The 25784-nt window shown below is 36.7% G+C and overlaps 1 protein-coding gene across 1 annotated transcript in view; it reads left to right on the forward strand.

The window, feature by feature from the left end:
• The window catches only part of DTL (denticleless E3 ubiquitin protein ligase homolog), a 61016-nt gene that overhangs the window by 24662 nt on the left and 10570 nt on the right, over positions 1-25784 (forward strand). The window contains exons 8-13 of the mRNA XM_017525597.2: positions 646-719; positions 2057-2160; positions 2434-2538; positions 5640-5752; positions 11298-11387; positions 14799-14934. Coding sequence (XP_017381086.1) covers positions 646-719; positions 2057-2160; positions 2434-2538; positions 5640-5752; positions 11298-11387; positions 14799-14934 — 622 coding nt within the window. The remainder of the gene's footprint in view (positions 1-645; positions 720-2056; positions 2161-2433; positions 2539-5639; positions 5753-11297; positions 11388-14798; positions 14935-25784) is intronic.

Consider the following 25784-nt stretch of genomic DNA (forward strand, 5'->3'; position numbering starts at 1 on the left):
GTGTATAGGATACAAGTTAATATTTTGGGAGAAGTATGACTGCTAAGACATTAAGACTTAAAACTATATGCTATGAACAGGACACAAGCATGAATGGAAACAGATAGTAGAGGCCATATTAAGTTAAAATGAGTAACATTTCAGACATTTAATCTTGTTAGGCAATAACAATTAGGAGGTAAGACTCCATTGGGCATTTTTTTTTTCCAGAGCATGTAATCTATTATCCATAATTCTTTCGATACTCCTATGTGATAATCTAGGTAGACAGCAACATTTTAGAGATTAAACCGGCACAGGAAAGTTAAATAAGTTTTCTAAGGATACACAGTATATTAGTAGGGCTGAGTCTAAGTAGATATAGTAGGCTCTGACAGGCAAAATCTTTTAGTCATCAGTTTGTTTTTTGAGTACAAGTTAAAGTATTAACACTGTATACGTTATATACTATATACTAAAATTTAATGATTCTTGCTAAAATTACCTCTTGGTCAACATATATATCCATTTGAGATTATTAGAGAAGATTTCATCTAAGTTAGAGTCTGGGGAGAAAAGTCGTTTTTTAACACCTTGTTCTCTTGATGGTAAAGATTATGATAGCCAAGATAAAATTTTCTTCTTTTTCTTTTCTTGTGCTGTCAGGATTTCCAGCAAAGTGTTACTGTGGTCCTCTTTCAAGATGAGAATACGTTAGTCTCAGCAGGAGCGGTGGATGGGTAAGAGTCTATTTCTTGGTTCTTCCGATGAGATATTTTTTATGAGCTGTGATAATAGGGAAGTCACACAGTCTCATTATAATTGAATGTGTGTGGTTTTAACTGTCAACATAGCAAGTACCCAATGAGAAAAGGGACTGCAGATCACATTGGAAAATATCTAGTTGAAGGACTCTTGCTGAAATAATTAAATGAAAGCCTATATGTATCACGTTTAGCACATTGTCTAGCACAGAAGAGCAGTGGTAGCTACTGTTGCTATCTTTGAAAAGAAGCTGGATGGGTAGCTTGCTTGCTTGCCTTATGCAATATAACTTAGTCACTAATTCTTATTTTGAGGAGTAAAATTTCTATTACTTTGGGTTTTATCTTTTTCATATTAAGAATATCCTAAAGGAAGAAATCTGATTCTGGGGATGCAGCTGACATTTCTGGGAGTAGTCTAACTAGATTGATGATAGTAAGGTCTAATGACTTTCACATACCTATCATCCATGATTAGTCTGAATTCTTGATTTCCAAATAAGTCTGCTGGGTGATACTTGTTGGTTGCTTGCTTTGTAGAATATAAATTCTTTGCATATGGAGACTCTTTTTAAGCTTCTTCCTATTATATCTCTCAAGGCATCCTTCCCTTAAAATTTTTAATTTAAAAGATGATGGCTTACAAAACTAGGATTTCCATTGTGTCCTCTGGACACTAAAACCATATGTGAACCTAATTCTCAGGCAGGAATGAAGGATTATCTAAAGGTTATTAGTTCTGCTTATGAATGACTGAAAGCTTGCTCTGTTTGTTTCCAAGGATACTGTCATTTCATATCAGGTTTGTGTTTTCAAGTTGCCTTCGTACTAGAAGTAGAGGATTGAGACAATTAATAGATGAAATGAAAGAATACTTTATTTCACAGAACAATTTGTTTAGATTAATTAAGGAGTTATGTATGGAAATAAAACCACAGGGACAGAAATTGCTACTTAAGATACCAAAGGATATATGCAGAATATTAAAAGCTTAGGAAGTGTTTTTTCTAAAAACAATGGAACAGTTACTATCAGCATTCAACCTTCATCTTCCTTTTCCGTTCCCTTAGAGTAAACTCCAGTAACCCAACACTGGGTCAAGTCACATCTGTTTCCGTTCTGTCAGAATTATAAGCCTGATATTGGAGAAAACAGTATAAGATAATTTAATTCATTTCCCAATGAAGTATCCTCACTGTACCTAGTTAATGTGCCAGAGGAGTTAGATTAAAAGTCATTTCACATTGAATGTAATTGAAGTTGTTGGGGATTGGAAGAAGGTCTACAAAATATTTATTTGCCTTGGTTTTTAGGATAATCAAAGTATGGGATTTACGTAAGAATTATACTGCTTATCGACAAGAACCCGTAGCATCCAAGTTTTTCCTGTACCCAGGTAGCAGCACTCGAAAACTTGGTAAGCCTTTATATAGGTCTTTTGGGGGAGATGAGTTTTTGTTTTTAAAAAAAAAAAAAAAAAAGGCTAGTTTTCAGTAACATTGATTTGAAAAATTCTAATATATGAAGTTCAGAAGATAAAAACTCAGAATAATATTTTTGGTTTGTGTATATTTTGGGGACAGAGAATTTGGATGATTCTTCTTATGGAACGATCTGTTTTTGCCTCTGCATTTTAACCCCAGATCTCACCATCATCAGGACATGCTAAACTTAAGTTTCCTTTTTCCAGGATATTCAAGTCTGGTTTTGGATTCCACTGGTTCCACTTTGTTTGCTAATTGCACAGATGATAACATCTACATGTTCAATATGACTGGCTTGAAGACTTCTCCAGGTAAGATGTTAGTCATTCAAATTCTCTTACCAGGAAACTAATATGAGCTTTTTTGGTAATGACAGTTTAATGGGTTTTCTTCTAAACTGAACTTTCTAAGCCATATGAGAATTTTGGCATCTTTGATTAGTTCCAGTGATGTTTTCATAAATGTACCTTCCTTGTGATGATTTCACAAGTAAGCTGAATCATGCTTTACATGGTGACTTAATTTTATTTTAATAGAGGGTATCTCCTGAAATTATGCCCTTTGGCCTATATTTAGAATTCTCTCAATTTTTGATTTAATAAACTCTGAAGTAGAAAAAGTGCTTCTGCTCAGCTTTTGTCCTCTTTAGGGGCTGCTGGTTAAAATTGGGGGTGGCTGAATTTCTCAGACCCCAAAATAGTTTCAGCCTACCTCAGCCTTCTCCTTAATGTTAGAGGCCATTTTATCTCTTTGTTTTCCCCAGCCTCACCCTTTTTTTCCCCCAAGACTATAAAAATAGAATCTGATATTTAAAATTAATATATAAAGATAGTTTTAAAAAGAAAACCAGGTTTTTCAAGTATACTTTCCTCTTTTTTTTAATCCTTTCCCCTCCTTCCAAATCGCCAGCCTCAGGCATGCTTTAAGAGAGTTATTTGGGTTATGTTCTTTTTAAGAACATTACCAATTTCTTAAGCAAGCAACATCTTAGTAGCCTGGTTATTCCTCATCTGTAGATCTTTCAAAAACACTTTGAATTCTATAACCAGTCTTCAGAGGAGTTACCCAGTTTCCACTACAGTGAGATGTGCTGATCAACAAGAAATCTCAAATACAGAACTTGTCATTTTAGCTGAGATTTTACAGAAGTTTCCAAAGATCACCCCAAGCAATCTTTTTAGGACTTTAGTATCTGCAACAGCATCATGGTCTGCATTTCTGCTGCTTTGCATTGGGTCTGGTTTTCTCTAAACAAGAGCAATAGCATTTAGAAAAGAAAAGAGGTATTTATTTTGCTATTTTCCTTAATGGAATCAGAGCTTGGAGAACTGCTGATTTAGTCGGTCGAATAAAATAGACTTTTCAAAATCATTTCCTTGAAAGATAAAGCTTAATCCTGATTATATTATCAGGATGTGCAAGAGCTCTTTCTATATAATTTTTGCTATAGTGTGGCACTGAAAAGAGTCTTGAGTTTAGTGTCTTCTGTCAAACACTTTGCTAATAATTTAGTAAACCTTTTCTGTGCTTCTATTTAATTTCATTTGCTCAGATAGGTAGGTAGATGAATAGATGGATTAATTCTTTAAAAATTGAATGATGGCCGGTCATGGTGGCTCACACCTATAAACCCAGCACTTTAGGAGGCTGAGGCTGGCAGATTGCTTGAGCTCAGGAATTCAAGACCAGCCTCGGCAACATGTCGAAACCCCATCTCAATAAAAAGATGCAAAAAGTTAGACAGATGGGGTGGAATGCACCTGAAGTCCCAGGTACTTGGAAGGCTGAGGTAGGAGGATTGCTTGAGCCTGGGAAATTTCAGGCTTCAGTGAGCCATGATCTTGCCACTGCACTCCAGCCTGGGTGGCAGAATAAGACCTGACAACCATGTGTGTGGGGGTGGGGGACAGGGGGTGTGTGTGTGTCAGGGGGGCAGTGTGTAACGTCTTGTAATTACTTGTTCTTTTCAAAACTTCTGAAAGGATCTTGGATTTGATACTTGATCTACCATACTTTGTATTCATGGTGTTATATTAAGCGATGTTCATGAGGATGACTCTGAAGTACTTTAAGAGCCCAGATGATCACGAAAGCAAGATTAAACTGAACTAATTAAAGCCAACATACGTTTTAGGAGAATTTTTAGCAAGGTTTAAACATTTACATTGTGCTTCATACCAGCCTTTCTTAGACCAGCAGAGGGCAATAAATACTTACAGGTGTTGTGGGAAATTCTGGCCAGAGATTTCCATTCATAGTTTAGAGTTGAGGAAGATTAAAAATTACAGTTTTAGAACAGTGTTCAGAATAAAGGAGTTTTTTGTTTTGCATTGATAATAGATGTATCCAAATTGATTCATATCCTGCCTCATTTTCACAGTAAAAATGTCTGATATCAGGAATATTTGCTCTGCCTGCATAGATTTTTCCTTAAAAGCTATAAATACAAAGTTCTTTTCCAGCTTTATTCTAGAAAATGGAAGAGATTCCTGTGATCACTTATGGAAACCTGTTAAGGCCCCTACTAATACTTTTCTCTGTTTGTTAAAAGATGGAGTGTGATTGTTTTTTCCTGCCTAAAGATAGCCTTAAATTCTCCAATAATTGAGGTTTTTCTCCTGTGTTTGCTCGTAGTGTTCTGATGTCAGAAGCCTAGGGATTTGACCTTCTTAGGATAGAAGAACCTGTCAAGAACATATTATGCTAGATTTGGTTACTTGCCCTTTTGCCATTGACAGTAAGAAGGCTAAACCTAACCTAGTGCCTTATGTATGAACATAATTTACCCCACTAGCTACTTCCACCATTCAGCCTACTTAAAGTGCTAGATTAAAATGATTCCCACATCCCAGATAAGCTATTAGTAAGTTTTAACCAGAACTCAAATGATACTTTTCACTGATTTTTGTTTTCCTATTCATGGAACAAATGTTTGAGGATCTACTCTGTTCAAAGTACTGTTAAGTCTAGAGAGGAAAAAGTAAGATATGAAATTTATCCTCAAGAGGCTTGAAGTCTAAGGGGAGATTAGACGAATATATTATGCAGTGGAAAAAATCCTACCCTGGGCTGGAGAGAGAGGGTATTATAAAGGCATTTTACTGCAAGTTGGACATTGGCTGCATGCTCTTAAGGAATGTTTTTAATCACATTTTTTCCTCTTGATACCGCCATTTTAATACCAAGTATTCAGACTGAGTTCATGAGATTGGATCTAACAGTAAAGCCTCCTTTTAGGGTTTCATTTTTCTGCCAGTGTCCAGTTCCCTTTTATTTAATGAATAAAGCTAGACCATCTGCTTCAATAGGCAACATAGTGATAAAACTTGTTAGAATATATATATCCTGTCTATATCCACTTAACCACTGAAAATAACAAGAGCCAAGTAATTTGGTTTTTTTCCTCTGGCAGTGGCTATCTTCAATGGACACCAGAACTCTACCTTTTATGTAAAATCCAGCCTTAGTCCAGATGACCAGTTTTTAGTCAGTGGCTCAAGTGACGAAGCCGCTTACATATGGAAGGTAAGTTGCTAAACTTCCCCACAAATGTTAGCCTGAAGTATTCTTGCAAATATTTGTTCTGTCCAGTATGAGGTAAGTTTGATGTAACCGCATAAACTATACTATTCCTGCATCAGATAGTTAATAAAGGTTGCTTCTTGGCTCTTAATATAGTTGAAACCTTACTCTGTTATAGAATGTATGAAACTTTCAGGGCCACAGCTTGTCAGAAATTGATAATTCATATCCTCTGTTTCACAAATTATTTGGAAATTCAGACAGTAGTAAGAACCTTAGCTACTTTGTCCTGTATCCTGGAAAACATGCTGTACCGACTTTCTGCCCTCTGGTTTCAAACTCTCATTCAGAATACAGTATTTTCATCCCTAGGATCCTGTACTCAAGTCACCCATGGAGCCTTGTACAAAACAGAAACTCAGAAATATTTGTATGATTAATTCATTCTTTATTCTTTCCTTACAAGTGGCTGGTCTTCAGGCCACTAAAGTAGAAGTGGCTGCCTTATCAAATTTTTATATATTTAATAGCATTATTTAATAATCTTTTAACTTTTTTAATAACAGTAATTCTAAAGTGTCCACTATAAGCTAAAAAATTTAAAGCTGTCCATTTGAAGTCCAGCAGAGAAAATAAAAATAATTCACAACAGGTAGCACTTGCTTGTCACTGAGAAAATGTCTCTTGAAGGAATAATTATGGAAATGTTCTGGGAATTCAGAGAGCGATCATTAAGGCATTGTTTACCCATGACTTAGAATTAGTTATCTTCTAGATTTCCCTGTAAGTTCATAAATGTCTTTGACATTGCTGAATTGAATAATCAGAGTTCACATATTTTGGGTTTTAAAGTCATAATGTCTAAAACTTCGTAGATCTGTAGTTTTGATAGTATCAAATCCCTTCTCAAAAGAAAGTTATATCATTTTTTGTCCTGCCAAGCTCTAGAAAGTAATATTGCGATTTTGTTTTTAGGAAAGAGGTAAAACCTGTTCAGTATGAAGCATAATTCTTGAGCTTAATTTCTTCCAGTCCTGAGGGCAGTACAAAGTGATTTCTATATAACAGGGGTTGCAAAAATGCAACACTACTTTATTAAAATTTTAGTGACAATATCCTAAATAGTCACAAGGTGGAGATATTGCTCTATCCAAGATGCTTCTATGTTGTGCTTCCCTTTATCTACAAGCAGGTTTCTTTTGTTATGTTTTTAAATGAAAATTTGCCTATATATACTTGAGACTCCGCAAGATGGAGTTTCCTCTTTATAATGTTCTTCTTACTTGAGATTTTATGTTACATTGCTAGCATTAATGCTTCTGTCTTATATTTTACATTTTGAGTTTCAAATTTGGTCTTAATGCTTTTTATTTTGCTATCTTTATTTTTCCTTTCTTCTTTGTTCACTGTCTTACCTATGTTTCTTTCTCTACTTTGGCTCCCAACTTAACTAGAGGATTTTATTCCTACCACAGGTCTGTATCTTTTAAAGTTTGTTTCTTCTTGGAAAAAAAAAAAAATTCAAACATATCAAAAAGCATGTAAAGAATAATTCAAAAAACATGTATTGATTATTCTTTTAAAATTATTCTTAATAAGGTTTTAAATTCTAGATACATAATTATGTATACAATTATATATTGTGTGTGTGGTTTTCTTGATAGTTTTGAAATTATTCTTAATAAATTTTTAAATTTTATATATATACATAATTATGTGTACAATTATATATTATGTGTGTAAAGTTTTCTTGACAATTCTTAAAGTTCCTCTTCTCTAGCGCAAAGGCCTTTTTAAAATTTTGTTTCAGAAAATGAAGGTTGAGGGAATACTTCGTCCCTTTAAAGATATACACTAAATATAGTTGGCCATTGTTTTTAAGCCATTTTCAGACAACCAATCGGTAGCTACCAAATACATGGGTTACCCTTTTATATTTCCTAGACTGGGTCACATGTAAGTGTTGAATGACGTGGTTCAGACGTGATGTTCTTCTGCCTGTCCACACATAACTCAGTGTACAGACTCTGATATTTGAGATCCTGGCAAGCTTGCACATCCTAAAATTGAATTTGCCTAGTGAGGTGGCTCAGTTTCTCTTTTCCATGATTAATAAAAGGAGGAGTGGTATTTTTAAGAGCAATTCCATTGAAGCTGAGTATCCAGACTGTTGGGTTGTCTTCTAACTCTCTTCTACATGTTCAAAAAGTTAGAATTCTCTAAAGTATTGGAATTTTTTCTATGTTAAAAAGCCAAAAGCCCATGGGCACAAGAAAACAAAATAGAAGGGGGTTTTGTATCTCAAGACAGAAGAGAATGGCCTTTTAATCCTCCCTACTGCCCAGCAAAGGGGAAATATTATATATTTGGTCTGGTACTGAAGCCCAAGACTTTTAAAAATATTTAATATTATACCTTTTCTTTTTAACCTACACATTGTCCCACCCCCACACCATCGCCTTTTCTCTGGTTTGTTCTGATATAGCCACTGAATAGCATCAAAGTGGTTATAAATAAACTGATTTGGCATAGTCATTCTACCACTGACGGGCAAAACGTTAAGCCTGACACTTTAGGAAGTGTAAATGATCTCATGGCAGAAATAAAGATTAGACTTGGTTTCCAACTGGGCAGAGAAGAGATTTTGTGAGGAAAAGTGCTGATATTCTTTGTATGTTTAAGCATACAAAATAACTTTATGAGATCTGTAGATTAAAGCCATTTACTTCTAGAGATACCTTCATAGTTATAAGAGATGTAACTTTAGGATTTCTTGTGCCTTGAATTAAAGTCTTTATTTTATAAAATGGAATATGTAAGAGGACAGTCTTCTGTGTCTGAGCATCTCCAAAATGCATGTATATAAATGTATCTTAGACGTAATAGTCTCTTTCCTACTTAAAAGGGAAAGGAAGCCTTAAAAAAATGAGATTATATAATTATTGTGTTTTTATAATAATGGACAATAAATAAAAATTTATTTGAATAAAAATGAAGGATTTAAAAACCACATGAATCTCATTAGAAGAAATGAATCTTTCTTGAAATAGTCATACTATACCCTAGAATAGTCCTAAACTATCAAAGCATAAAAGTTCATGAAAACTTGTTAGACATTAGTTTCTCATTTTAACCCACAACACACCCTTCTCCCGACTTTCCTTTATTGAGATAGAATTCATATAACATAAAATTCACCATTTTTAAGTTTACAGTTGAGTAATTACTAGTGTAATCACGGTGTTGTACAGACATCACCACTAATTCCCAAATATCATCACACCAGGAAAAAAAACCTATGTCCTTTAACAGTCACTCTCCAATGCCCTCTTCCTTCCCAGCACCTGCTAAACTACATTTTGTCTCTGGATTTGCTATTCTAGACATTTTGTATAAGTGGAGTCGTACAAAATCAGCATTTTGTGCCCGATGTCTTCGCATAATATTGTCTAGGTTCATTCATGTTACAGCATGTGTCAGTACTTCATTTTTTTATGACTGAATAATATTCTGTTGTACAGATAGACCACATTTTGTTTATTCATTCATCAGTTGATGGACATTTGAGTTGCTTCCGCTTTTTGACATTATGAATAAAGCTGCTATGAACATTTGTATATAAGTTCTTCTTTAATACAGGTTTTTAACTCTCCTGGGGAGTGTAGGAACAAAATTCTATTCCTAAGAATAGAATTGCTGGGTCATATAATTGTTTAACTTTTTGAGGAACCTTTCCCCCACTTTTAATGCTATGTAAAGTGCCTGGCTTAGAATTTTATTTTCATTATTTATACCTTTTTATCATATTCTAAAATGTTTTCTTTTTTCTCTGAAACATGATAGATAAATGCAAAAAATGTGCATATATTCTATTGGCGGCTATTTAGGGGGTTTTTTGAAACTTATTTTATCCTCTGTGTACACATTTAGGTTCTTCTAGGTATTATTATACAGAAACTGAGAAAGGACCAGCATCATGAAATTAAAAGCTAGAGGCAATAAGCAGGGTGAACCAATGGAAGAGAATAATGTGTTTCTACCAGGATGCTCAGTAGGACTTGAGCATTTCCTCTCCCTTTTAATTTGCTGCTACCAGACCTGTTTGGACTTTGAGTGAAGAGAAACTTAATAGACTGGGACCATCACAAATGGAGGAGGAAGGAAAATTTCTGTGACTACTGGGATACTTACAGACAATCTTAAAACGTCTTTTCTAAAATATGTTACCTTGGGAAAGGATGAATTATCTCTGTGGCATTGTAGGAGTAGGCAGTAAGTGAGATTCCTGTAGATGTAGAAAAAGCTTCCTTCTGTTAAATTTTAATTAACTCAGCAAGACAAGTTAGACTCTGCTCTTTGTCTTCTTTTGCTTTTTGAATTATTGTATATGTACCATTTGAGCCAAGAGAGGAGTATTAATGATTGAGTTAACCTTACAAATCAGTGTGTCAAATCTCTTAACTATAATTTGGGGAACTTAATAAGTTTACTTAGTCATTCTCACAAATAATCATTCCAGAGTCACCTCCACTTTCTTCATACAAATGAGCCATGATTCAGAGACTCAGGAAAATGAAAGGAGAATAACTTTTCTCAGCCTGAACCTTCTTGCTCTTTTGAAATACACATGCTAATAATAGTTATGTGAGTTTGTACTCCTTATTTTGCTGATTAATTCCCATGGCCTATGAAAGAGATTGACATCTCTTGAATGAGTCAGCTGTACAATGCTGTCAAATGCACATAACTGGTGGCATCTGATGATGGAAAAATATGATTCTTAGTCACATGTACAGGACAGTATAATGTGACCCTTCTTTCTGTGTTAAAATAAAATGTGAATGACACTTGAAAATTCAAAACTTCTCAGCAAATTAACTGAAATAAAATTTTAGAGGAAAAAAAATTTTCCAGAAAGGATACCAAAGTGCCTCATAAAATATAGCTTATACCCCTTTAGAATGAAGATTATCCAACTCAAAATGAAGGAGTATAAATTTGGGTTTTGGTAAAAGTTAGTGAGTCTTTTGGAAGGAAGACAGTCCTCTTGTCCCAAGAGAGCTGGTAGCATGTTTCAGAAATCTTCAGGTTTCACAATTAATTTAGTGTTTCTAAAAGTAGCTGACTAGAGACCTGAAAATGTCTACGCTGTGTAAAAACAGGACTAAGTTGTCAAGTTAACTACTTAAGGATGGATAACATTCTTCCAGGAAGTTTACCACCTAAGGAATGAGGGACAATGATAGTTTTGAATTTTAGGCAAAGTATGTATGGCTAGGTTGTCCTGAGATGAAATAAGAACTATCCTTGTGTGTAAGCTCTTAATTGTTTACTTATTTTGGCTGTTTTCATTGTGTTTTCTCAGATCAGTGACAGAAATACTTTAATGCCCATTCGAAATCTTTTTTTTCCCCCAAACTATAACTAGGCAGGTCTAGTGGCCTTTGGTAACAATCCTAAAGCTCTCTAAGACATATTTCTGAATTCAAAGCCACTGTCTGGGAGATCCAGCATTGCTTGCTGACTTGCTTCTTTTTGATTGGACTAGGTCTCCACACCCTGGCAACCTCCTACTGTGCTCCTGGGTCATTCTCAAGAGGTCACGTCTGTGTGCTGGTGTCCGTCTGACTTCACAAAGGTTTGTAAATGAATTTTTATAGTTGGTTTAAAATGTAGATCACAGATTTATAGGTTTTTCCAAGATTTGTTTTGAGACTGATACAGATTTTTATGTTAAAGTTAAGAACTTAAACATCTAGAGGCCATCCAGGATCCATATCCACATTACTCAGAAATATTCTGCTTTTCTTTACCCATACCATAATGGTATTATGCCCTGTGAAATAAGGATAGATTTCAGGTTCCCTAGAGTTATTTCTTTCCTAAATGTAGAATTAAGTTTTTAACTTAATAAAATTTTATATTAAAATCTAAGGTAAAAATACAGTCTAAGGTGAGAACTGGCCTTTTTACTTTTTAGATACTATCAATGTAGTTTATTAAAGGTAACATCTTAACAGCCCAATTTGGGTTTTCACATATGGCTAACAAAATGGTTACTGTGAAGTTTTAACATGTTAGGTTATCTGTTGCTAAACTATGTAAGTAGGTCTGAAATGTTTTAGGTACTCTAGAAAGAAGACAATATGCCCACCTTTTAATTTTTTTAAAGTGACATGTTAAGAAACAAAAAAACCCTAAAATGTAGATAGGCCAGAAACATTAAAAACTATGTATATATTGGAATTTTATATAATGGTAGCTCAAGTTCCAGTCATTCTCCCAACCCCCATTGCCTCTGGTCTTTGAGTTATTCTAGGTTCCACAGGAAATCTTATTTCTGTAGAGGTCTCCCCTTTCACGTATGACGTTTTGAGGTTTTGTTGCCTATTGTTCCCATCTGTTTTTTATCTTCCAGAAACTTCTCATGGTCTGGTCTATTTGTGGCATCCCTGCTAGCTTCCAGTACTGTTGTGGGTTTCTCCTTGTCCATGTTACCATTTCTGTGCTCAACTTTATGGCAGACCTTTTTTTGTTTAAGTCATTAGTTTAATCACCTGAAATTACATGCTAATTATATTTTTTCCTTGGAGATTTCATATAATTTCTAGTGAAATATCTGCTTTTAACATGTAGTGTTGCATCTTCATAGAACTTATTAAGATGAATGATTTTTTTAGTTACTCAGTTAATTTTATCTTTTTTCAACCATCATATATTACCCTTGTCTCTGTGCATCTTAAACATCATATATTAATTATCCTTATTTCCTGTGCTCAAAGGAAATAGCAGGGCTGTTTACCTATACTAATTTATTGACTACTTTTTTAAGTCTTTTAAAAATAATTTCATATCAAGCCTAGAATTAGGAAAGTATAATATGGTTTGTGTTGTTTTTATTTTTTTAATGTCTAACTTTTGGAACAGGAGAAAGCTGAGTTTAAATTCTAGCTCTTCCATTTTATTGTGGTTACTTTGGGCAAATAATTTTATTCCCTTTTGCATAGGAGATTGTTTGAGTAAAAGGCCTTTAGAATGTGAGAATTAAATAAGATAAAGAATGTAAACTACCAGACACATAGTAGGTGCTCTGTAAATAAGTATTGTTAATAAACTATAGAAGAACTGTGAGATTTCAAACATTTCATATTGAGTAGTCAAATATGTGTATCTTCTTTTGGCCTCCCAGTAAGGAAAGGAAAAAGCTGCCAGTCTCTTGGGGGCCAAGACTTCAGAGAACATGTATTCTTTTTTTCTTTCTCTTTAGTAACTGAAATAGAGAAATTATATAAACAAATGCTAGGGAACAGCTCTGGTACCAGTGGCCATTTGCCACAAGCTCTTCAAGCTGGACTTTCTCTGCCATAAAAGGCTTGGGACCAAGATCGAGAATGGTCAGATATTTTTAAAGGGGCAAAGGTTATTTTTTAACTTCTTTCAGCCTAGTGAATTTGTTGTTTTCCCAGATTGCTCCTTTACCTATCTGAAAAAGAATCTCAAAAGGAATGGTTTCATTCTACTTGTCACAGAGGCACATTCTGCTTGGTGTACTAGAGTCATGGGCCAAGTATAATCTTGCAGATGATGTCTTTACTTCAGTAATGTGGCACAACATGCAGAATTCAGAAGAAAATTGTAGAAATTGAATGTTGGTAACATATACTGATTGATCATTTAAAAGAAGAGTAAAAAGGGTGTCTTAATTACATATTTTGTATTTATGCAGAAGATGATAAAGAGCCAGGTTTTATATCAGAACTTTAGATAAGAAATGACCAGTAACGAAAGACATACTAGTAGAAGGTATATGAAGTAGAAACTAGAAACTCAGTTTTGTTGGAAATCTGGAATGATTCCTGAAAGCAAGAAATTGATGTATATGATCTTTCAGATATTATTTTCTTTTTTTCTTTTTTTTTTTTTTTTTTTGAGATGGAGTTTCATTCTTGTTGCCCAGGCTGGAGTGCAATGGCGCTATCTTGGCTCTCCGCAACCTCTGCCTCCTGGTTTCAAGTGATTATCAATTCTCCTGCCTCAGCCTCCGGAGTAGCTGGGATTACAGGCTTGAGCCACCATGTCTGGCTAATTTTGTATTTTTAGTAGAGACAGGGTTTCTCCATGTTGGTCAGGCTGCTCTCGAACTCCCAAATTCCCAGCCTCAGGTGATCCACCTGCCTCGCCCTCCCAAAGTGCTGGGATTACAGGCATCAGCCACCATGCCCGGCCCTTTTTTTCTTTTCCTTTGAGGCAAAGTTTCACTCTTGTCTCCCAGACTGGAGTACAGTAGTGCAATCTCAGTTCACTGCAAACTCCACTTCCTGGGTTCAAGCAGTTCTCCTGCCTCAGCCTCCCAAGTAGCTGGGATTACAGGCACCCACCACCATGCTCAGCTAATTTTTGTATTTTTAGTAGAGACAGGTTTTCACCACGTTGGTCAAGCTGGTCTTAAACTCCTGACCTCAAGTGGTCCACCCACCTGAGCCTCCCAAAATACTGGGATTACAGATGTGAGCCACCATGACCAAGCACTCAGCCACTTTTCTGAACCTGCATCCTGAACTGTTAATACACATGGTCTGGATTTCCAGAAACCTGTGAAAGCATTTGAAAACTTTTATTTCCCCAAAACATCTCCCTCTTGAGCCTTTCCTCCCAGGCTTTTTGCTGTGTCTATTGTTTGCTCCAACTTATACAGCTAGTGCTCGACTTACGACCACAATTGGTTCCGACAGACTGGTCGTAACACGATTTGGTCATAAGTTGAGTAGGCTATATGTACANTAATTTTTGTATTTTTAGTAGAGACGGGGTTTCACCATGTTGACCAGGATGGTCTCGATCTCTTGACCTCGTGATCCACCCGCCTCGGCCTCCCAAAGTGCTGGGATTATAGGCTTGAGCCACCGCGCCCGGCCTCAGATATTATTTTCTATATCCTGTTTATTAGAGAAAATAATTCTCCAGTCACAAGCATTTAAGACAATCAGTTTTTTACTGTATTGTGAATCTTTGATTGAAACTTAACATCCTTCTTTGTTCTCCCTGTTAGATTGCTACCTGTTCTGATGACAATACACTAAAAATTTGGCGCTTGAATAGAGGCTTAGAGGAGAAACCAGGAGGAGATAAACTTTCCACAGTGGGTTGGGCCTCTCAGAAGAAAAAAGAGTCAAGAGCTGGCCTAGGTAAGAATATCATCTACTTTCCAAGTTTTTTGTGGTTTGAGTGGTTTAGTCCTTCAGTACAGAGTAATAAGCTAGATTTGATCTTGCATTGGTATGTTTTTAAAGAAAAGCACTATCTTCTTGCCATTCTTTTTGATAAGTACCTCCTGAGCACTACTATGTGTATCATTTATACAATGTACTACAGTGGTAGGTTTATTCCACAAGTATTTCTTGAACACCAAGTATGTGCTGGGCCCTGTTCTTAGTTGCTAGGGATTCAGCAGTGAACAAAAAATAAAAAATCCTGAAGATGTAAATATAGCTAATGTATTAATATGAGAGACAATAAACAAGATAAAAAAGTAAAATATATACTGTGTCAAATAACAAAAAAGGCTTAGAAATAAAGGAAATAGGAAAGGGAGAAGGGCAAGGGTGGTGAAGTATGCTATTAAAACTTTATATTAGGTGGCCGGGGAAGACTCAATGAAAATATGGCATTTTAGCAAAGAAAGTAAAGTAGTAAGCCATACAGATATTTTAAAGAAGAATATTCCAGGCAGATAAAAGTACAGAGGCCCTAAAGCAGGAGCATGCTTGACATATATATTTTCTCTTCCTCAGAAAGGTTAGCTTCGCTGGCCCCTAGGGCTGGAGCAGGCAAAGGAAAGGGAGAAGAATAGTAGTAGAAAATGAAATTCTTATGGGACATTGGCTTTTATTTTGATAGGCGAAAATCCTCCAGAGGGTTTGGAGCAGAAGAGTATCATAATCTGACTTTTAACTTGATCATTCTTGCTCCTGTGTTGAGGATAAATTGTAAGGGGATCAGAGTAAAAACAAAAAGCTGCTTCTAAAAGGCCATTGAAATAATTCAGGAAGTGATGATGGTGACTTCGACCAGAGTAGTAGCAGAAGCTGTGATGAGAAGTCATTCAATTTTGGATATATTTACAAGACAGAGCCAACAGAATATGTTAAGGGATCAGATGTGGTGATATATGGGAGAGTTATCAAGGCTGACTTAAGAGGTTTTGCTTAAGAAGCTAAAAGGATGTAGTTTCATTAACCTAGATAAATATCCCTGCAGGAAGAGCAGGTTTGGGAGGGAACAGCTGGAGTTCCATTCAGACCTGTTGTTTGATATAATTATTAAACACCCAAATGGATATGTCAGGGAGGCATTTAAATGTTTAATTCTGCAGTTCAGGGTTGAGGTTGTAGATGTTAGGGTCATTATCACACAGGTGAAGATAGCTATAGATAGAAAAAAATAGGCCTGGGTTCTTAGGGTACCCCAATGTTTAGAGGATGAGGAGGTGACAAATACCATTAAAGCCTACTGAGCAGGCACAACCAGAGAAGTAAGACAAAAACTAGGAGAATATTATATTCTGAAAGCCAAGTAAATAAGAGGGATGAATTTGATTTGTTATTTCTGGCATACAAATAAGATTAGGCCTAAAAACTGACCAATGAATTAGGCAATTGTAGCGGTTATTTGGTGACCTTAATGAGTGTCGTTTTGGTGGTATGATGGTGGCCTGACTGGTGTCATTCATGGGTATGAGTTGGGGACTACAAGTATAGAGCTTTGTTATAAAGGAAAAAAGAGAGGTGAAATGGTAGCTAGAGAAAGAAGCAGGGTTGAAGTTTGGTGGTGGTTTTTTTAAATAGGAATATAACATTTCATAGTGATTGGCAGGATCCTGTGGAGAGGGGGAAATTGATGCAGGGAAATTTGCTAGAGCAGTGTCCTCAAGTAAGCATGAAGGGAATACTATCCGATACACAAGTAGGAGGGTGGGCCTTTGCCAGGAATGTGAATAATTGATCCATAGTAATTGGAAAAAAGGTGGAATGTATAAGCATGGTGCAGGTAGGGTACTGAGAGATGGTGGGGAAAGATGAGATGGCCATAACTTACAGAAGTTTCCTTCTGTTCTGATGTCAAAACATGAATCGGGGTCATTAACTATGATAAGGGAAAAAGGAACTAGAGATTTTAGAAGAGATAAGAAAGTCTGAAATAGTCACTGAGAGAATAGAAGAATAAATGGACAGGAAAATATGATTGTTAGGCTTTAGAGGTGGGGTTTCACCATGTTGGCCAAGCTAGTCTCGATCTCTTGACCTCATGATCCACCTGCCTCAGCCTCCCAAAGTGCTGGGATTACAGGCGTGAGCCACCGTGCCTGGCTGATTGTTAGGCTTTAAGAGTCAACTTGAGACTAGCAGTAATTAATTGAAAGTGAGCACTCCACATGGTTATATGTTTGCTATGCAAGTGCAGGTATACTGTAGGTAGAGGGTTGGATTTAACCAGGGATGTGGTTTAGCAATGCAAGTGAAGAAGGAAGTTGAGGGTATATACAAAGAGGATGATTATGACTATAGGATTTAACCTTACTAAAAAGGGGTATTAGTCGTTTTCACACTGCTGATAAAGACATACCTGAGACTGGGCAATTTACAAAAGAAAGATATTTAGTGACTTACAGTTCCACATGACTGGGAAGGCCTCACAATCATGGCAGAAGGCAAGGAGGAACAAGTCACGTCTTACATGGATGGCAGCAGGCAAAGAGAGAGATTAGGCAGGGAAACTCTCCCTTGTAATACTGTCAGATCTCATAAGACTTACTGGCTATCACAAGAACAGCATGAGGAAGACCTGCCCCCTTTATTCAATTACCTCTCACTAGGTACCCCCCACAACACGTGGGAATTCAAGATGAGATCCAGGTGGGGACACAGCCAAACCATATCTGGAGGGAAGGGAGGACATAATGGGGCTGAGGGATAGTGTAAATGTGGTAGTATCAATGGATTGAGGATAAAAGATTATTGGAATTGAAATACTAAAGGGAGCTGGGAAAATTAGTAGTGATGAGTGGGATGCTTGAAATTAAGATAATGGAAGATTTCCAGATATTGGTAATGATAAGTTCAAGAATAAGTGGCTTAGGAAAGTGAAAGGGAATAAGTGGCTTAGGAGGGTGAAAGGATATGATTATTATAGAAGGAGGTCAAGAAACTGAGAAACCAAGGTATTGGAAAGATCATGTACATGGATTTTGTAATCACTACAGATTGACACATAACACTGAAGAGAGTAACAATGAACCAAGAGCAAAAATCTTAAAGCAATGAGCCAGCCAGAGTGGATCCTCAGGGTATCAGTAGATGTGCTGTATACCTGTACTTGCATGTTAAACACACAACCATGTGGAATGTTCACTTTCAATTAATTACTGCTAACCTCAAGTTGTCTCTTACTGGCCAAAATCATATTTCCCTGTCCATTTACTCTTATGTTCTCTCACTGAGTATTTCAGACATTCTTACCTTTAAGCTTGAGGTTTAATAAGCTTAAAGATTCATTTTACTTCAGCCATAAAGGTGTAAGGTTACTGTAAGGTGAGAAAGGGAAATATACAGACTCATTTTTCTAATGACTTACTTAGTTGCTTATAAGTTGCAGAATTAAACTTCAAAGGAGTCTTTTGCTCTAAGTCTGGGTTCTGTAGTCTTTGATGGTGCTACCTTTGCTTTTAGCTTTCTTGTTTTGTTTGTCTGTTTTTGTTTTTGTTTTTGAGATGAAGTCTCCCTTTGCCGCCCCTGGAGTGCAGTGGCGTGATCTGGGCTCACTAGAACTTCTGCCTCCCAGATTCAGGCGATTCTCCTGCCTCAGCCTCCCGAGTAGCTGGGATTACAGGCGCCTACCACCATGCCTGGCTAATTTTTGTATTTTTGGTAGACAGGGTTTCACCATGTTGGCCAGGCTGGTCTCAAACTCCTGACCTCAAGTGTTCCCACCTCGGCCTCCCAAAGTGCTGGGAATACAGGTGTGAGCCACCACACCCAGCTTTGGTATTATAGTTTAATAAGTCAACTAGTTCTATAAGAGTGAATAATATAAATAGCCGTCCTCAGACCCTCTGCGTCATAGTTTCCCTTTCCTAGAGGCAACCTCTTTCAAATCTTTTTGCTGATTCTTTGATATGTATGTCTAGATTTCTAAATCACTTTGTGCAGTTCTATTTATTTTTTGCAATTTTCAACTTTATTAACTTCTTATCTTTGTAACATAAGGATTTAACTCCCTTTACTGTGTCCCACCACTACCAAACCTTCATGCTCCTCATTCTTCTAATACGGAGCCATGATTTAAATTAAATCGATACAGTTTAGTGCTTTTAATTATGCAATTGTCCCTCCAAATCCATGGGGGATTGGTTCCAGGAACTCCCAATAGATACCAAAGTCCACAGAGGCTCAGATTCCTTATATATGGTGTAGTATTTGCTTATAACCTATGTACATCCTCCCATATACTTCTAGCATCTCTAGATTACTTAAAATACCTGGTACATTGTAAATGCTATATTAATAGTTGTTGTACTGTTATCATTTAGGGAATAATGACAAGAAAGAAAAGTCTGTACATGTTTAGTATAGGCACAACCATCTTTTTTCATGTTTTTGTTTTAATATTTTCAATTTGTGGTTAACTGAATCCATGGCTGTGGAACCCAGTATACAGAACTCAAGACACAGAGAGTCGACTCTATTTAGAGTTATATAGTCATTAACACAATTTAATTCTAGAATATTTTCAGCACCTAAAATAAGGGTTCCAGTTTCTCTGTGTTCTTGTCAACATTTGTTATTGTCCATCTTTTTCATTATACCCATCCTAGCAGGTGTGTCTTAGTATCCCATTGTGGTTTTGATTTATCTTTTCCTGATGGCCAGTGCTGTTGAACATCTTTTCATGTGCTTTGGCCATTTATATATTTGAAATGAAGTCACTTGTCATGTAATGATTTGCAATGATTTATTCTGTGGGTTGTGTTTTTACTTTCTTGATGGTATCTCTTGATACACATAACTTTATAATTTTGATGAAGTTCGATTTATCTGATTTTTTCTTTTGTCACTCGTGCTTTTGATGTTAAATCAAAGAAACCATTGCCTGTTCCGAGGTAACAAAGATTTACTCTAATGCTTTCTTCTAGGATTTTTTTTAGTTTTAGGCCTGTGATTCATTTTGAGTTTATTTTTGTGTTATGATATGAATTAGAGATTCAAATTAATTTTTTACATATGGATATATAGCTTTCTCACCATCACTTGTTAAAGAGACTATTCTTTATCCCATTGAATTGTCATGGCATCCTTGGTAAAAATCTGCTAAAAATCAGTTGACCATAAATGTGAGGGTTTACTTCTGACTTTTCAAATCTGTTCCATTCACCTATGTGTCTGTTCTTATTTTGGTTCTGCTTTGTCTTCACTACTGTAGCTTAGTAGTAGGTTTTAAAATCCTTCTGTTTTCTTGTTTTATTTCAAGATTGTCTTGACTATTCTGGGTCTCTTTTATACAAATTTTAGGTTCAGCTTGTCAATGTCTGCAAAAAAGCCAACTAGGATTTATTATTATTATTATTATTATTATTTATACAGAGTCTCGCTCTGTTTCCCAGGCTGGAGTTCAGTGGCACAATCTCAGCTTACTGCCACCTCCACCTCCCTAGTTGAACCGATTCTCCTGCCTTAGCCTCCCCAGTAGCTGGGACTACAGGCATGTGCCACCACACCCAGATAATTTTTTTTTAGTAAAGACGGAGTTTCACCATATTGGCCAGGCTGGTCTTAAACTCCTGACCTCATGATCCACCTGCCTCGGCCTCCCAAAGTGCTGGGATTACAGGTGTGAGCCACCACACCCAGCCGCCAACTAGGATTTTGATAGGAATTGTAGTGACTCTGTAGATCAGTTTTGGGAGTATTGACGTCTTAATAATGTTAAGTCTTCTGGTCCATGAACTTGGGTGTCTTTCTGTTGCCTTCAATGTACTTTTCTTTCTCTCATTTTCTTTCTCATTTTAGAAAATATAAAAGAGAAGTATGATATGAGGCCATTAGAGAATACTGACCAAAGTGTCATCAGAAACATTTCCAGTTATTTTTTGAGGTTTTTCCCTTTATGTGTAGAGATTCTTTTTAACAGAACCATAGTTATAGTGTATATGCGTCTGATTTCTCTTAAGCCATCCTACCCCGTCAGCCACCCAGTAGCTGGGACTACAGGTGCAAACCACCACGCCTGGATAATTTTTGTATTTTTTCTAGAGATGGGGTTTCACCATGTTGCCCAGGCTGGGCTTAACTTGTGAGCTCAAGCAATCTACCCACCTTGTTCTCCCAAAATGCTGGGATTACAGACATGAGCCACTGCACCCAGCCTTAAGTACTTTCTATGTTATCTTTTTTGCAACACTGTTTAAAATATGACACTTGAGTAAATGTTCTATAATCTACCTAGCTATTCTATTGTAGTTAAACATTTTGTTTCCAATATTTTAAAAGTTGGGGTTTTTTCCTCTCTGAATTTAGGGTCCCCCTTCCCATTAAAATTATTCCCACAGGTAGGATTCTTATTTAATGACTATACCATTTTTTTAAATTTGTGATGAAAAGTTTCTTGCTTTTAATTGTGTACTTTTAGTATGCCATTAATTATTAGTATTAGAAGCCAAGTCACCAAAAAAGTTACATTTTGACCAAATTTGAGTTGTAATAATAACAACGTTTAGCCATTACTGACTCCTAGCATAATTGTTCTAAGGACCTACTTGGATTATGTCATTTATTTATGAAAACGACTGAAACTGGAGATCAAGGAAGGTAGACTTGCTTAAGATCTCATAGCTATGAACCCTTGCAGTCTGATTCTAGAACACATGCTCAGAACCACTGTGTAGCACTGCCTCCTTTAAAACCTAACAAAGCAAGGCAAAAGTTCAGGTTAAGATCGGAGTAAGAGTTATGCCTAGATTATTTCTGGGTGATGTTAGGGTTACTCTGAAGAGCACTGCGGAACAACAACCTGACATGGGTGCCAAAGGCTGGCACACTGACCATTCAACTCGCTAAGCCAGCTTCCAGCCACAGACTGGCTGCTTCTAATCACACTGACATCTTGAAAATCATGTTCCCCTGCTTTCCCAAGCTTCTAATTGCCATGCCAACCTTTCTTTGCTGTCCTGGGTTGCATATCTTCTCTTCTGGCCCTGGTTTGACTGTGTAAACTCCCCAGTTAACACATTAACTGGGAAAGGGTTAAGTGCCAAGACATAGCCTCTTTTCCCTCTGCGTTACTTTTCCCACCCAGCACCTGCTCTGTTGCTTACCGTTCTTTCCACTGTGCTTTAGCCAGAGATTTTATAGCACTGTTGAAATCAATAGTTCTCAGTCTTCGCTATGTATCAGAACTACTTGGGGAGCTTTTCAAGTCTATATATCCCCAGTGATTAATTATAGGACTGGTGTGGAGGCCAACTACCTATATTTTAACAAAGCTCCAGGTAGGCCTGTTATGTAGCCAGCATTGAGAACCTCTGATTTAGGCATTATTAAGTGACAAAGTTGATTATCCTTATCTTAAAGAGAAGTAAACTTTACCGATTCTGTCTCAGTTGCTTACTGCAATCTCACAAGTCAGCAGAATAATTATAGAGAAAGTTTTCTGATGGCTAGAACCTCACCTGTATCCTTGTCAGCAATAATGAAACTTAACATTGTTTAATAATTCCTCGTTAGGCGCTATAGGGGCACTGGGCCTAAAGATGAATAAACCATTATTAGCTGCCCTCTAGGCTCACAGTCTAGTCTAGGAGGTAGATTCACAAACTTTAGCACACAGTGTTTAACTGTGTAAACAAAGGGCTCTGAGAACCTGCTTCCTCTGTGAGAGGAGAGCTTTGTGGGAGAAGAGGAAAGGAGTTGTGAATTCTTCACAATGGAGTTAACATTGTCATCAGAGCCTTGAAACATGAGAAGAATTTCTGCCTGGCAAAGAAGGAGCTGAATTGGCAAGAAAACCACATGAACAAAGAAATGTGACAGTGCACAGCTTGTTCAGGAAGCAACTAGTAGTGTCCTGTAACATGATCCTAGAATAGCCAAGTACATGATAAGACTGAAAAGGTAGGCTGAGGCCAGATGGCACACTCTCATATAGAAAGAAGCTGACAAGGCGTAGTGGCTCACACCTGTAATCCTAGCAGTTTGGGAGGCCGAGGTGGGTGGATCACCGGAGGTCAGGAGTTCAAGACCAGTCTGGCCAACATGGAGAAAGCCCGTCTCTACTAAAAACACAAAATTAGCCAGGTGTGGTGGCACACACCTGTGATCTCAGCTACTCAGGATGTTAAGGCAGGAGAGTCGCTTGAACCCAGGAGGTGGAGGTTGCAGTGAGCCGAGATTGCACCTCTGCACTCTAGCCTGGGCAACAAGAGCAAGACTGTCTCAAAAAGAAAGAAAAGAAAGAAGCTGCAAACTATTAGTATATTTTGTATAATTCTTTGAAGGAACTGACTTTCAGGAAGCATGTAGGGCAGTAACTTAGTCTATGCTACCATGTCATCAGATCTCATATTTTGCTTAAGGTCAATAAGGAGTTGGTCCACTTAAGTAGAAGTGCTAAAGAAAATGGCATGTCATATTTAAATGTGTAGGCCCATATAATGGCATGCTATGCAACTGTTAAAAATAATGCAGTGCATTTATGTGTACTTACATGAAGAGATATAAAAAGAAGAGCAAGTTGCAGAACGTGTACATATATATAGTATAATTCATTAGTATTACGGGGTTTTAAAGGTATGATACATATATAACTTTGTATGTGCCAAATAGGCACAGAGAAAATTGTGGAATACACAAGAATATAAAAGTGAAAAGAAAAAATTAAAAAGAGGTTCGTGTTTCTCTACCCTCTTCCCCTCTGTACTGCTTGAATTTTTTTACCGTTAACTTTTTTACTGTTTAAAAAACACATACACACACTCTTAAATTTGACTCAGAGTTTGCTAACCTTCAAAGCTAACAGAATTTCTTTGACCCCCATGGTCCACTTCCTCCTCAATCATGACATCCTGAAGGAAGAGGAAATGCCCCAACTTTCCAAACATCAGTTTCCTACCAACCTTATCAGTAAATACTTCCAGTGTGTGCCATGCAAGTATCAGAAACCTAGATACCTGGTTTGTTCCTGTCCCAGCTCTTCCTTCTTCCCCTGTCTGCCTTATTAATCGGCATATTATAAGATTCGGCCCTAAATGTACACTTTGGCCCACTTAAATGGAACAGATGACTGTGGCAGCCGTGCAGTGATTATTGACCTGCACTGAGGAGTGCAGCAAATGAAAACTTCCTTTTCTTCTGAAAAAATAGCTATAACCAAGCTCTAGAGCATTAGTGTGAGAACCATAACCAGAGGCTTCATGAACAGGTCACTGTTACTAAGTCCTTCTCATAGCACCTTAGGCCAAAATGGAGTTTTTCAGTAATGATCCTTATTGAAAGAGCAGTATCGTTTTGGCTGGTTCTAAACATATGGTTGATGAGAAAAGTTTAGGCAAAAGTCAATTTGTAGAATTTCTCTCAAGGCAAGACTACTTTAGGAGTGAAAAGCACAACGTAAAAAAGGACAGGATAATTAACTGAATAAAGTGAGTTCTTGCAAATCTTTATTTCTGCTAAAAGAGAGACTGCATTTTTATATCAGCCCATCCTAAATTCAGCTGGATATAAATGCAATTTGGTAATTAAACTGAATTGAAAATCATAGCTACAATTCAAAGGCTTTATAACTGAGAAATAAATAAACACCCTTTCTTGTTATTTGAAGACAGGAATGCTATTTCAGAAATCTAGAAAGCTCAGAAGGAAATTGAGAAAGTGTTGTCTGTGGTAGGGCCTGAGAAGGAAGAAGCATGAAGTTTATAAAAACTTGCCATTGTATGTAAAAACAAAGGGACAGGTACACAAAGAGAAGTCCTATCTACTACATTTTATTTAGAAAGCAAACACTGAGATTCTGAATGTTCTTTCTCTTCTGGAAAATAACGTTCATTTGTAAAATAAAGTGGGAAGTCATGTGAGGCCTGATAACCTTTACAAGTAATTGATTGAAATGCTTCTTGTGAAAAGAAAAACTATCTCCATTTAACAGATATGGAATCTGAGTTGAAGGAGATAAAGGGTTATGCCTAAGTCACAGAGTAAGTGATTGTGCCAGGTTTTAGACCTGTGCATTCCTGTTTAAGAGCCCCTGTGTAGTGCCTTTCTGCCCTAGCATTGTTCAAGAGAATTTATAAGAATGCTAATGGCAGTGTTAAATATGTTGTAGAATACCTGTGCCTTAGAATACTTTGTAGCTATTAAAAATGATATGGTAAATCTGTGTTAATGTGGGAAATATTCATGATATATTAAAAGCAGGTTATTCCTGATTTTAAAATGGGCAAAATGCCTGAACAGACATTTCTCAAAAGAAGACATACAAATGCCCAACAGGTGTATGAAAAACTGCTCAACACCACCAATCATCAGGGAAAGGTAAACCAAAACCACAATGAGGTATCTATCCCCTCACACCTGTTAGAATAGCTTTTATCAAAAAGACAAAAGTTAACAAGTGTTGGTAAGGCCAGTGTCTAGAAGAGTCTTTACAATGTTATCTTCTAGAATTTTTACAGTTTCAGGTCTTAGATGTAAGTCTTTGATCCATCTTGAGTTGATTTTTGAGAAATGAGGTGAGAGATGACGATTCAGTTTCATTCTCCTACATGTGGCTTAACAATTATCCCAGTATCGTGTGTTGAATAGGGTGTCCTTTCCTCACTTTTTTTGTTTGCTTTGTCAAAGATTAGTTGGCTGTATTTAGTTTTATTTCTGGGTTCTCTATTCTATTCCGTTGGTCTATGTGCCTGTTTTTATACCAGTACCATGCTGTTTGAGTGAGTACCAAACTCTACTACTATAGCCTTGTAGTAGAGTTTGAAATCAGGTAACGT

Source organism: Cebus imitator, unplaced genomic scaffold (assembly GCF_001604975.1).
Source record: "Cebus imitator isolate Cc_AM_T3 unplaced genomic scaffold, Cebus_imitator-1.0 Scaffold38, whole genome shotgun sequence".
Taxonomy (NCBI): Eukaryota; Metazoa; Chordata; class Mammalia; order Primates; family Cebidae; genus Cebus; species Cebus imitator.